The 14,469-nt window shown below is 40.9% G+C and overlaps 1 protein-coding gene across 14 annotated transcripts in view; it reads right to left on the reverse strand.

Moving 5' to 3' along the window:
* Window positions 1-8,761: 8,761 nt before the first annotated feature.
* Window positions 8,762-14,469, reverse strand: part of wnk1b (WNK lysine deficient protein kinase 1b) — a 95,025-nt gene continuing 89,317 nt past the window's right edge. For all 14 annotated transcript variants that reach the window (XM_076875697.1, XM_076875698.1, XM_076875699.1 and 11 more), the window contains one exon: window positions 8,762-14,229. In XM_076875697.1, the coding sequence (XP_076731812.1) occupies window positions 13,804-14,229 (426 nt within the window). In that variant the 3' untranslated portion in view covers window positions 8,762-13,803. The remainder of the gene's footprint in view (window positions 14,230-14,469) is intronic.

A 14,469-nucleotide genomic window follows, 5' to 3' on the forward strand; every position in this document is an offset into this window, starting at 1 on the left:
GAATGGTAAGAACAAGATCCGGGCCATCAACACGTACGCCCTGCCCGTGATCAGGTACCCTGCTGGGGTAATAGGCTGGCCAAAGGAGGAGATAGAAGCCACTGACATAAAGACAAGAAAGCTCCTTACCATGCATGGAGGGTTTCACCCCAAGTCCAGCACCCTGAGGCTGTACGCTAAGCGGAAGGAAGGGGGCCGGGGACTGGTGAGTGTCAGCACCACAGTCCAGGATGAGACAAGGAACATCCAAGAATACATTGGGAAGATGGCCCCAACTGACCGAGTGCTCAGTGAATACCTCAGGCAGCAGAAACCCAAGAAAGAGGAGGGAGACGAGGAACCATCATGGAAGGACAGGCCCCTGCACGGTATGTACCACCAGCAGATAGAGGAGGTGGCTGATATCCAGAAATCCTACCAGTGGCTGGACAAAGCTGGACTGAAAGACAGCACAGAGGCACTAATCATGGCAGCACAAGAACAAGCTCTGAGCACAAGATCCATAGAGGCTGGGGTCTATCACACCAGGCAAGACCCCAGGTGCAGGCTGTGTAAAGATGCCCCAGAGACAATCCAGCACATAACAGCAGGGTGCAAGATGCTAGCAGGCAAGGCATACATGGAACGCCATAACCAAGTGGCCGGCATAGTGTACAGGAACTTCTGTGCCGAGTATAACCTGGAAGTCCCGAGGTCAAAATGGGAGATGCCCCCAAGGGTGGTGGAGAATGACCGAGCTAAGATCCTGTGGGACTTCCAGATACAGACGGACAAAATGGTGGTGGCTAACCAACCGGACATAGTGGTGGTAGACAAACAGAAGAAGACGGCCGTAGTGATCGATGTAGCGGTTCCGAATGACAGCAATATCAGGAAGAAGGAACACGAGAAGCTGGAGAAATACCAAGGGCTCAGAGAAGAGCTCGAGAGGATGTGGAGGGTGAAGGTAACAGTGGTCCCCGTGGTAATCGGAGCACTAGGTGCGGTGACTCCCAAGCTAGGCGAGTGGCTCCAGCAGATCCCGGGAACAACATCGGAGATCTCTGTCCAGAAGAGCGCAGTCCTGGGAACAGCTAAGATACTGCGCAGGACCCTCAAGCTCCCAGGCCTCTGGTAGAGGACCCGAGCTTGAAGGATAAACCGCCCGCAGGTTCATATATATATATATATATATATATATATATATATATATATATATATATATATATATAGAGAGAGAGAGAGAGAGAGAGAGAGAGAGAGGGAGAGAGAGAGGGAGAGAGAGAGCGAGAGCTATAAAATAAGCTATATATAGCTTATTTTCTCCTCAAAAATATCATTACTCTCTTACCTTGAACTGTAGCTCAAAACTATTCTTGATAACAGGTGTGGTTGCTTTGAGTCATTAAACTTTCCTGGTGTTCACTCTTTTTAGGGCATCTTTAATGGAACAGTGTTACAAACAACCCAATTTCCTGTGTGGTTATTTGTGCTGCCAGCCCACCCAAGCAGTCAGTGATCAGATTTTTCTGATGAGTTCAATTCTAGAGTTATATTGCTTGCATGTTACCAAGAATTAGAAACAACTACCATAACAAATAAAAATCACCACATCGCACCCCCAACTTTAGACTTCAAAAGGGATCATAATGTCTCAGTCACACTGGAGTAATAATATTATGGAAACCTTCTTGTGACTTTAAAGAAAATCTGTGGTTGCTTCTTTATTTATTTATTTATTTTGGTTTCAGCAACCAGTTGCAAGTAGATGGTGCTGAACAACCTCAGCCTCTGGGTGACCGTCACGATTGCAATCTCGTCAGTCACCAATTTGGACTGATTGCAATCAGTCTCAGACAGGCTGGTGAAGGTTAAGCACAGTCTAATATATAAATGCAGACAGACTGCCAACATTTTCTAATCTGAGTCAGTCTTATGACTCACTCATCTGCAACGTATTTCTTTGCAACCGGGGACTCGACTCTGCTGACCGTCAAACTGGCCGTTACACACTCACAGTGTGTAACAAAGACCTGGCAAAGGAGGAGTGCCTAGTGGTGCAATGCTGTAACAACGGCTGTCACATCTCCCACTAATAGCAATGATAATTGTTTTCAGCTGCACCCAGTTGAAACGAACGCCTCCCCATCAGGCAATGCTGGAGACATGGGTTTGTGTCGCCATCCGCTGGGGTCGAGGGCAAGGCTCAAGCCACCTGCACCCGTCTCCTCTGGGCCCTTGCTTACTGGAGCCCACCACCCAGAAGAAGAATATCCAGGAATAGAATGATTGAATGTTCATGATGTGGAAGACTCCCACGTTTTGCCTGCGTCAAACCTGGCTAACCTGTACTTGACCTCCTCAAGCTTCTGTGACACCCAGAGGGGGCCCGTGAACAATTGAAGTTACACTGTCCATCAGGTTGATGATGAGGTCACCGACTGAATAGATCACCAGCTGATGCCTAAAGTCATAGTAGCATTTCTGTCTGGCATGATGTAAGCCAGCGTCTCCCTGTCTTGATAGGTAGGGCATGGTGTTGTCCTCACCTTCAGCTATTAATGACCATTACAAGTATGCACAGTGCTGGTCCCTGTCTTCAAAGAAACCATTTCAAAGGCAACAGGATCACAAGTTCATTGTTGATGTCACAGTCTTCAGTTACTGGTTTGAAGTGTTACTGTAGCATAAACCAGTGAGCAGTCTGTGGATATAATACACATTCTACTGTTGAAAAATGAACTTATCTGTGTTCTCTGACAGAGATTAAATTATCAATATGCACTGATAAATGTGTGTTTGTTAAGATAATAATGTTATGAGAGAAAAATTTATTTGTTTGCTTTGATGGGTTTTTTTTTTTTTCCGGAAAATGCATTTTACATCTAAACCACTATTAAGATAAATCGATAAATATTAGATCTTAATTAATGATTTGCTTCTGTCGCAGGTGCACGCACACACACTCTTGTTCTCAAGCCTCCATCGACCCAAACTTCAGGCTCCACATGTCTGTGATTTCCTGCCATATGAAGGAGAAATAATTGAATTTCTCTGTAATAAAAAAACTGCGTTATATTGTTATTTCAATATACTCTAGTTAGTTAAATCTGTTTCAGCAAGTAGCTGGTGACATTAGAAAGTTTTATGTACATACTGGGGGGACGATAGATTAAAAACATCTGATGCAAAGCTTAAAGAAGCCAAATATGTCTTGGTAATCTGTTGTAGAGAGAATATGAGACCTTGTCATTTGTGGTGTAAATAGTCCAAGTGTGTATGAAGTTCAGAATTTGTTTTGTGTACCATCTGTCCTCATCTGTCCCCCCCCCCCCCCCCTTCAAGCACGAACAGCAGCAGCTAGGAAATAAATAATGACAATACCTCTGAAAATGTGCACCTCTTGTATCCTCATATCTTCTTCCAGCTTTGAAAGACTAAGTGTAGCTAAGTGCAGAGTGAAATCCCAACAATCCCACTGTAGGACTGCTGTGTGCAGTATAGTATTCATAACATAGCAGGAAAACTGCATGATGGAAATTTATTGTTTTAATGTACCGGTAAAACTCATTTTCCTTCCTCTCTTCCTTCCTCTGGCCTCTCTCTCTCTCTGGTATAACTGAACAGTGTTCATTGTATCCATGGTATCAGATAATGAGCACAGATTCACACCTCACAACGAGCTGTTTCCTGTTTGGATTTGAGTCAAGAAGCTCTTTAATAAAGTCTGGATAACAGGAAGTAGGCCAGTATATATTGTAAAACCTGCAGGTGGCAGACTGAATGCAGTTAGGTGCTGCAGCCACATGGCAAGAACTGGTACTGCAATAACAACGTCTCAATTTGCTCACAGACAACACAAAACTGTCTGAATTTGTAACTTACAAACATAACAATAATAATATTTACTGCAATAATGTGCAAAAGTCTTAAGTGAACAATAATGTTGATGTGATAAACAGAATGTCAGGAAAGAAATTCTGGTATTAATGTGATTCTTTGATTTAAGAATCAAAGGGTGGGATTGTATAGGAATTTCTTTTGCTTATGTATTAATCACATTATTTTATTGTATGATACCTTGGTGCCACTGGATTTTAACATGTCTCACACTCATACAGTAAGACAAATGGTGGGGGTCTAGTAAGGAAGTTGGGGGAAGCAGACAACTCCACAGGAAGAATCTTGTGTCTCTTTGAGGACTCTGGAAAGTAGCAAGGGAGTGTGAACCTTAAGGTGTGAAACAGCTGTGTACTGCCTTTTGTTCCTGGAGAAGGTATTTAACTGAGAGCCATGCTAGGCTCAGGGAGACTCTGCTGACCGTCTGTCCCGCGGTCATGCAGGGACTTCATCAAGCTTGGTTGTCTGTTCTTTGTGTGTTTTGATTAAAGAATGTTAGCTACCGCTCACCGCTCGTCTGCAGGCTTTATTTAAATGGAAAACTTCCACAACAGGCAAAAAAAAAGCTTTTTGCTAAAAAAAAAAGAAAAGATTTAGAGCAGAAGTTTGTTGCACTGCATTTTAAAATGAAAACAATAGCATTTATTTACAATTAAAGACACAGAGCAGAAAGTGTGTTGCTGTTTTACATCCACAGACACACAAGAAAAGAATCAGGCAACATGAAGTCAAGTTATGGCAATTTTATTTTTGTATTTCAGTACATGTATTTAGATTAGAGTTTTTAAAAAACAAACAAACGTCCCAAGAAGAAGGATGGGGTGAAAGAAAGGTGGAGAGAGGGGGAAGGAGGAAGAAACTATTGATCTCCTCAAACTTGATGCTGCTGGGTCAGTTCTTTCTCAGCAGTCTGCTCCAGAATCCCCTCCTGTCCTCGGCTTTCTCTTCTTTTTGTTTTGCCTTCAGTTCTTTTATGGTTTTGTTGAGCTGCTCCTCGGCATCTTTAAATTTTTCTTTCAGCTGCGGTTTGGCCAGTTTCACTTTCTGTTTGAGGAACTCTTTAGCTTCCTTTTTGTGCTTTCGTATTTCTTTAAGTGCGTCTTTGCAGTCTTTCTTGGTCACCGCAGAGCCGGTCATTTCTTTCTTGAATACCTTCACCTCAATTTTCTCTTCTGGAAGTTCTTCTTGCACTTTCATTAGTTCCTTCTTCATGTTTTGAGTGTAACTCTTTGTATCTTCCATTTCTTTCTTTGCTTCCTGTATTTTGATTTTCTCTTCCTCCAACACTTTTTGAGCTTCCAACAATTCTTCAAATTTTCAATCTCATTTTCTGCCTCATGTTTATGTTTTTTCTCCTCTTCAAGTTGTTGCTTTACATGCAGTAATTCATTCCTTAGTATTTCAGCTTCAGCCATTACATTTGCAGCTTCTTGTGTTGCCAACTGCATTTTCCTTTTTTCCTCTTCAAAAGCTTCCTGCACCTCCTGTAATTCCTGTATCACATTTCCTGCCTCCTTCTTTGCAGTTTGATATTTATTTTTGGCTTCTTGTGCTGTGGTTTTCTCTTCCTCCAATGCTTTTTGAGCTTCCAACAGTTTTTTCTTCATGTTTTCATTCTCGTTTTCTGCCTGTTGTTTTCCCATTTTCTCTCCTTAGAGCCCCGGAGAGCAGCCAGTTGGCTTTTCTACCTTTAAAACCCTTCTACCAGCCAAATGGCTAAATGGAAGCTAAATTGGCTAGTCATTCATATGTTTATAACATGGTTGGTTATAACATGGTTATAACATAGTTGGTCATAACATGGTTATAACATGATTTGTTATGACATTGTTATAACATGGTTGGTTATAACATGGTTGTAACATGGTTGGTTATAACATGGTTGTAACATGGTTGGTTATAACATGGTTATAACATGGTTGGTAATAACATGGTTATAACATGGTTGGTTATAACATGGTTGTAACATGGTTGGTTATAACATGGTTATAACATGATTGGTTATAACATGCTTATAACATGGTTGGTTGTAAAATGGTTATAAAATGGTTGGTTATAACATGGTTATAATATAGTTGATTATAACATGGTTATAACATGTTTATAACATGGTTGGTTATAACATGGTTATAACATGGCTATAACATGGTTATAACATGGTTGGTTATAACATGGTTGGTTATAACATGGTTGGTTATAACATGGTTGTAACATGGTTGGTAATAACATGGTTATAACATGGTTGGTAATAACATGGTTGTAACATGGTTGGTAATAACATTATTATATGGTTGGTTATAACATGGTTATAACATTGCTGGTTATAACATGGTTATAACATAGTTGGTCATAACATGTTTATAACATGGTTGGTTATAACATATTTATAACATGGTTGTCTGTGAAGGTTCTCAGTCATCCAGGTCATCGTAGTCAAAGGAGCTTGCAAAGAAAAGCGTCTGGACTTCTTTAAGTTACTTGAAGACGTTTCACCTCTCATCCGAGAAGCTTCTTCAGTTCTAAGGTCAAATGGTGGAGAGTCCCAGATATAAACCTAGTGGGAGTAACCCCCCACAGAGGGACAAAAGGACCCCCTGATGATCCTCTAATCGCCTGAGCCAAGGTGTGAAACTGGGTGTGGGCTCCAATCAGCCAGAGTTTCGGGTAGGTTCATTGTGAAACCTTGCCCCACCTTATCATGCGAATTCCTGAGGTCAGATGGCCCAGGATGTGAGTGGGCGTCAAGGCGTCTGGGCAGGGATCTCAAAACTGGATTATAGATGGCAGAGATAACATGATTTGTTATAACATGGTTGTAACATGGTTGGTCATAACATGGTTGTAACATGGTTGGTAATAACATGGTTGTAACATGGTTGGTAATAACATGGTTGGCTATAACATCGTTATATGGTTGGTTATAACATGGTTATAACATGGTTGTAACATGGTTGGTTATAACATGGTTATGTGGTTGGTTATAACATGGCAATAACATGGTTGGTTATAAAATGGCTATAACATGGTTGGTAATAACATGGTTATAACTAGAGATGGACCGATCCGATATTACGTATCGGTCCGATACTGACCTAAATTACTGGATCGGATATTGGAGAAAAATAAATAATGTAATCCAATCCATTAAATATCACGAAAGCACCTCGCAAAACTTGCAACACGCCGTAACTCACCTCAGAACGTTAGCACGTCGGAGCAGTATGCATCACGTGATAGAGTGGCTGTGGCATGCGGGACCTGTCGGTGGTCTGGATAGCATTTGGAGCTTCGCTAGCAACCCGGCATTTCATCTCCGACAAAATTATCCCCGAGAGAAGTAAAGCAAGTGTGTAAGTCCATGTAAAGCATTCCTGCGTTAAGCTTAACAAGCGACTGCCTCTTCTTGCTGCTACTTCAATCATGAAACTGCTTAATGATCAGCTGATCGGCTTTTCTGTCGCGACTCCGTCTCTCTTGTTTGTTTTTTGCCCACTTTGCACCAGAAAGAGGAAACCAGCGGCTGAACAACAGCAGCACGTTTAAGCTTGATAAGCTGTTGTTAGAATTTATTTAATATTAATTTCTACACCAGGATCTTTTTCTACGTAGCTGACGCTGGTAACTGTGCAGGGGCGGATCTAGCAAAGTTTAGCCAGGGGGGCCGATAGGGCATTAACAGGGAAAAGGGGGCACAAAGACAGACTTTTCTTTCTTATTCTCATTTAAAATGTCTAGCTTTTAATAAATAATTATCTGACACCCAAAGTTTTAATTTGATGTAAAAGGAATAGAAGTCAATTACTGTATATAGTGACTATTAAGTCTAATATATATACCCTAGTAAGCTATAGTACTTTTTCCTTTGGGAAGGTACCATCTGTGCAGTCTGCAATTTTGTTGAAGAAAGATGTTGAATCTATTTAATATTTCTTGAAAAAGAATTGATTTCTGTGCATTTTTTTTCCACACTGCATCAAATTAAGATTGATTACGTGGCTTAAGCATCATGAGGTGGAGCGTGAGGGGTGGTTCCCTATTTTTTATTTATTTATTTTTGTTGTTACTGGGAGTTGGAACCCTATTAGTTAGGTTGCTTAATATTTACGCTAAGTACTCTTTAAAATACCAGAATAGGGAGGATGGTGTAGGTTTAAGTTTATTAGATTGATCAGTATTGCTGAACTATGAAATATTGTTTTTTGCATACAGGTATAACAGAATAGCTTTAGTGTAGTTGTTGTTTTAAACTTGAGTATGAACTTATACAAAATGCAGCAAGATATTTAAAAAAACAGTTTTGTTGATTAAAAAACACTATATCGGATTCATATCGGTATCGGCAGATATCCAAATTTATGATATCGGTATCGGACATAAAAAAGTGGTATCGTGCCATCTCTAGTTATAACATGGTTGGTAATAACATGGTTGTAACATGGTTGGTTATAACATGGTTATATGGTTGGTTATAACATGGTTATAACATGGTTGGTAATAACATGGTTGGTTATAACATAGTTGGTCATAACATGTTTATAACATGGTTGGTTATCACATGTTTATAACATGGTTGGTTATCACATGTTTATAACATGGTTGGTTATCACATGTTTATAACATGGTTGGTTATCACATGTTTATAACATGGTTGGTTATAACATGGTTATAACATGGTTGGTTATAACATGGTTATAACATGATTTGTTATACATGAGAGGTAGCAGCATCACCAGAAATGCTCTCAGCGGAAGGTTAAGAATACATTCTTATTGAATGTATAATTATAATGGAGTGATTCATCCAGACTTAAAAGGTTTGAGTCGGCAGAGAAAAACTATTTAAGCCATAACAACCCAAATAATACACAAAACCCCCACTCAGATTCATTTAAACAACTTTTATTTATTAAGTTTTTACAAATAAAGTAACAAATTTATTGTATTGTAGCGCAAAGCGCAAAGTTTTGTTTTTAATAAGAAGCTTGAACACTCTATACTTAGTGCAAAACATACCATTAAAGGCTGTCGATGACTCCTTACATGTATTTATTTATTTTTTGTTATTCTCTTTCATTCTTTCATATTTGTTTACTTAAAATCCGACCATGTTTGAACAACGTCAACCACGATACAGAAAAAGGAAAGCAATGAATTAAATTAGGAGCTGGTAGAGACAGTAAAACGGCACAGTGAGAATTCAAAAAAACAAAATGTGAGAGTGGAGAGAGACAAGAAACAAAATCAACATATTTTCAGCAACGCTCACAGAAACTGTTGCTGTTTTCAACACATCATTTCACAGGAGCAAGCTACATAAAACAGCGAGGAGTTGCATGTATCTGTGACTGTGGCTTTGTGTGTGTGTGTGCGCTGAAAGGCAGAATCTCTTTTATTGTTGTTTTTCTCTCTCTTTTGTTTTTTACATGTGGGCACTTCTACAGTGAAAAGCGTAAAGGGTAAGCGAGTCCTGAAGAGGCGAAAACTGGAAAACACATCAACAGGAAACTGATTCTAATGCAAGCGAGTTCAAACTATTGCTACACCGTGCACGCCTCTCCTGAAACACACAATCCTACTTTTCCACTTTAACTCGAGGAAACTTCACAATAAGAGTGCCTGTGCTGGAAAACTTTCGAGCCTTTCACAGTAAAATTCCTCCACGACAACTCCAAAACTTCACAATAACTGCACCCACTTCCAGCAGGGGCATAGCCGTCAAAACCTACTGTAATCTCAGTTTGATATTGATATTATTAAAGTGACAGTTTTAATACTGCATGCAAGGGCATTGCAGCGCAGCAGGTATTCCTTTTATTGTAATCATTGCGTAACAGAGAGACAGTAAAATATGACCAAACCTCAAATCTGCAGCTGCAAAGTGCAGATCCAGGATGATACCTGGCAAATTAAACAGCTCCAGTGAATTAAAGCAGGTAACTACGCCACTTTTTTTCCTCCACTGACAAAAACAAAAAATCAAATGGCACTGAGTTTGTGGCATCATTAAAGGTCTGACAGAATGCTTATATTGAGAACTCAGAAGCAAAGTGGCTCAATGACTATTCACAGCTTCAACCAAACTTGCCAAGTAGTAAAAAATGTCGCGTTATTTTTCTCGAGGAATATAACGAAAAAAGATCTATGCTCTTTTGCACAAACTTTACAAAGTAACTTACACACAATCTGGAAAAAAGCAATGGAAAGATGCAAAGCTTTGAAGTTTGTACCAAATGTTTAATTTGTGTTACAGGTTAAAAAAACAAAACAAAAAAACAGTAGAGGGTGCCAGAGGCCTTGCACGTACTCCCTTAAATCCATCAATCATCATGACTGCCATCATCTCTGTCATACCTTCACTCAAAAACTCGTTAAAGCTGACTTTTATTTGTTGGTTTTTCAATTTCTGTAAAGACAGCTGACAACTGTGCTGCCTCGTTAATATTTTTGCAGAATTTTTATGGGTCCTGACAAAGTACTGCCTTGTTTTTCTTTATTCCTTTCTTTCTTCCAGCTAGTTACTTCCAACTAGTTTAAAATGTATCAGAAAAAGATGATGTCACAGAGTATCTATATGCACCAAACACTTTTTTGGCTACATTTTTTTAAAGTTGCATTTTCAAGTGTTAGGTTGCTGCTTATTTAGATATACCGAACCTTCTTTAGACTCGGTTTGACTAATGCATCTAATGCATGACCGGATCACAAGATTACAGCTGTTGTTTACCGTGTCTGAAAGTGTCCAGCTGACTGCTTGGCTACTTCCTGTATATGTGACTTTTGCTAGATAGTTAAAGGCTAGCAAACAAACACAGATAATTCATTTGTGACTTGCAAAGGAGGCAGAACAATAGGAAAAAGGACCTATACTGTACATCTTGCACTAGTGACATGCTTTCCTCTGAAGTCCTTGAGGGGGATGCATCAGGGCACAACGATATTTACACTTCAAAAGAAGTGGCCTGATGCACTGCAGACTACCTCAGCCTATCACAGTGTGCCTTGGTGGTCCTTTTTATATTTAGTGCCACATCCACATGTGATCTGATCCCTCCAGATACATTTTAACGCCAAGTATAAACAGATTTCAGACATACCTAAACAGGGCTATTAGCCTGCGCTTCTCACAATATTTCAGTAAACCCAAATTATTCTGACAGTAGAGCGCGACATCATGGCCTATATCACATTCCTGGTTAGCTCTGATGGTCTCAGAGTTTCAAATCCTGACAGAAAGCTAAAACGAGTCTTTAATATCAGCTGATCTCACGTTAAAAAGAACATTATGTCACTGTACCACGGCATGCTCTCCCCGCAAGTATGCTGCACTCGGGTCAAAGTACAGAGTGGTCCAAGCTTCGAATACAATCTTCAATAAACTCCCTCCTTAAAACTGAAGAAAAAAAAAAAATATACAGCAATAGAAACAACACTGATAACAAACGGTTGCCTTTCTCCGTCTCTGGACGTCAATCTCAACCTTCGTTCAAACGGCAGCAGAGCATTTCACTCCAAATTTCCCCATTTTGCAAAAAATACACTCAGGAGGAATCATCACAAGCCGGCCTAAACGTGCGCGCACATATACACTGCAGGCCTCATCCGCTAAACTTCACAGCAACAACCTTATATCCTCCACAAATTCTGTCCAATGTGCTCACTTTAACCTCCAATGGAGAAGCAACAGGAAGGAAGCAAGGCACTAGTTTAATACCTCCAGCCATCACTAGAGGCTCTAGAGGGGTCAGGGGGAGCGAAGACAAGCAAAAATAAAAGACAGGGTTTTTTTTTTTCAAGTACATTAAAAATGGACACCATTGGTTTTTATACATTCACATTCATCTAACAAAACCAGGGGAGAAAGGGAAGAGGAGGGCTATTTAAAGTGTCTGATAGACAAGTACTGTATTAAGAAAAAAAATAGCTAGCTTTACTTTATTATCTAAATATCGACTATCCTGGCGTTCACGCCGGTTTGTCTTTATACTCAGGTCAGTTTCGGCTTTCAATTCACCCAGTTTATAGAGATGACCTGAAAAAACGGATTGATTAGTTGTTGGTAAGGCATTGGTTTGGAAGTGTGTCCTCAGTAAACTGACAGAAGGACGCTTATTGGAAAAAAAGAGAAAGAGAGAGAGGGGTTACCGATCTCCAAAAATTCGTTTGTGGAAAGCTGTGAATTGAAAGCGAAAGGACCCCGAAAAACTATTCTAAATATGCTTTTTTTTGTTTTTAAATTCACCCTAAAACTAATGTTGTCCAACAACATTTGCTAATAACAAACAACAATAATCACAGTGTCTCCACATCATACAGCGATGTGCACATATAACAGGTCCATTGACAGAACACGGTTTTGTTTTTTGTTTCTTTTTAAATAGAACAATCATTAACAACAATAATTATGACAATAATGTACATTGCATTTCAACCCAGATATTGAAAACGACCTAATTATGACACTAAGAACTGAGGCACGGCCCATGAGTCTGACAGCTGCTACACCTCCAACTATGCGTGAGTGTATTTACATGAGTCTGTGAATGACTGTATGCGGCTTTGTGTATTTATATGAATGTCATAAGAGTTGCGTGGGTGTGTGAATGTGTATGCGTCAGATTGCTAGCTGGGGTGGCGGTAGGTGGGTGGGGCAGGGGGCAACAAGGGAACCAACCCGACGACACACACAAAAAAAATGGAATCATCATAGCAGACATTCGAAAAAACAGACACGAACTATACATGGATATTATCTTGATAACAAGGTCACTTTTACACACTGAGTTCTCTTGTGTTCGGGCTTTTTTTGTCCTCTTCTAAAAGGTTTCTGCTGTTATTGCTTCAAATTGCAACAGGGAGGTGAAGAGAGAGGGACGAAAGAAGTCGTGAAGCATCTGTTCTGCCCGTTTGGGACCCCATCGACATGAAGTGAGCTGAAACAGGAAGCTGATGGAGGGCTTTCCCACTTCCATCTCTCTCTACCTGCTTGAATACTTTGCCACACTGAGCGGTGGGGAGGGGGAGAAGAAGACGGCGGAGATGCTGGGCTACATCTAGTCTCGATATGTATTTGATTTAATCTTGACTCGCTTTGTGCTTTTAAAGGTTAGGAAGGCTCTCCAACTTCCAAACGACTTCCTGAAACATTCGATTAGAGTTATGCGGACTCGTCTTCTGCTCTCACCTCACCCTTCTATCTGCTGCCATTTGCATCTCCTCCTGTAATCCTTTGATTTAAGGATGCTAACTGCTGTCAGAAACACTGACGATTTTGATTCCTAACGCTAAGCAACAATATCGGTTAATGTGAGGACTAGCAATGCTCACCCCCAATGGAAGAAATGCATATTTGCAAGTTTTTTTGTTGGGATTTCTAGCAGAGACTGATAAACATGGATAGCAGAGGCCTTAAAATCAGTACCAGCAGGAATTGATGAGAAGGTACTCCACAGACACAAAGGCTCAAGTTGGATTTTGTAAAAGCTGGCTACCACATTCTTCCTCCTCCTGAGCCTGATGTAATGTCGTCTGTCTAGTAAGCACGGCTCACTAACCCATATTATGTAAAGATATGTTAACTCATGTCAGAGCGTGAAATCCAACAAGTGTAAACCAGCCATTAGAGCAAACATGCAGACAGTTATTGACAGCAAGCCCACACACCCTGTCAGAACCTCTTTGGCCTTTTATCATTGTACTCTGAGTCTTTTTCTTTTGCTACAAGCCCACAGCAGAAAGGCTGCACTGCTTTTCTCTGAAGTGCAGCCTGAAGTGGCTTCTCATGCACACGCATGCCTACCCCCGTCTCAACCCCCCTCTCCCAACAAAAGAAATAAAATCAATCACACTTTCTAGTCAATCCAGCGATGAACACTCCACTTCACACCAGTCCTCTCAGGCCGTGATTTAAACCGGCCCCGACTGAGCCCTACGTGGTCCTCAAGTTGGGTCCTCCCGGGTTACTGACTGATTTCTGCAGGGTATTGGTCACATGGAAAGCTTGGAGTGGCCCCTGGCCTGGAATCTGGCCCTGTGGCGTGGGGTAGGGGCCCAGGGGTTGGGAGGTACTGACCAGCAGAGGCTGTGTTGGTGCTTGGTGTGGGGTGGACAGGCTGTGAGCCGGACCAGACCATTGTGCACTATAGGCAGCAGTTGGGGTGTAGTGGATGAACTGGGGAAGCTGGGGTTGGGGTGGAGTGGAGGAGGCAGGAGGGTGGCATAAAGAGCCCTTTCGGGCAGCCAGAGAGGTAGCGGTGCTGGAGTTTGTTGGGATGTGGGCTGAACCACCTATGCTGCTGGGACACAGCTGGCTGGGAGCGGAGTACTTCCTGCCCAGACTGGCTGACTGGATAACCTGCAGGGGAGGAGAAACGTCACTCAAAATTCAAAATTAAGCATTTTTCTCTTAAATAATTTGATTCTAGTTCCCTGTGCTAGGTAAAGATGTCTTTCAAGGAGTTAAAATTAAAGAGTTATTATTAACCAAGCCTGCTTAAAATGTAAGTTAAAAAAAAACAACCCAAAAATACAGCCATGCGACATTTATCTTAGCTAAACAAACTGTGTTATTCTCTGCACCACCAACACAGCAGAT

The sequence above is a fragment of the Maylandia zebra genome, linkage group LG17, assembly GCF_041146795.1.
Source record: "Maylandia zebra isolate NMK-2024a linkage group LG17, Mzebra_GT3a, whole genome shotgun sequence".
Classification (NCBI taxonomy): Eukaryota; Metazoa; Chordata; class Actinopteri; order Cichliformes; family Cichlidae; genus Maylandia; species Maylandia zebra.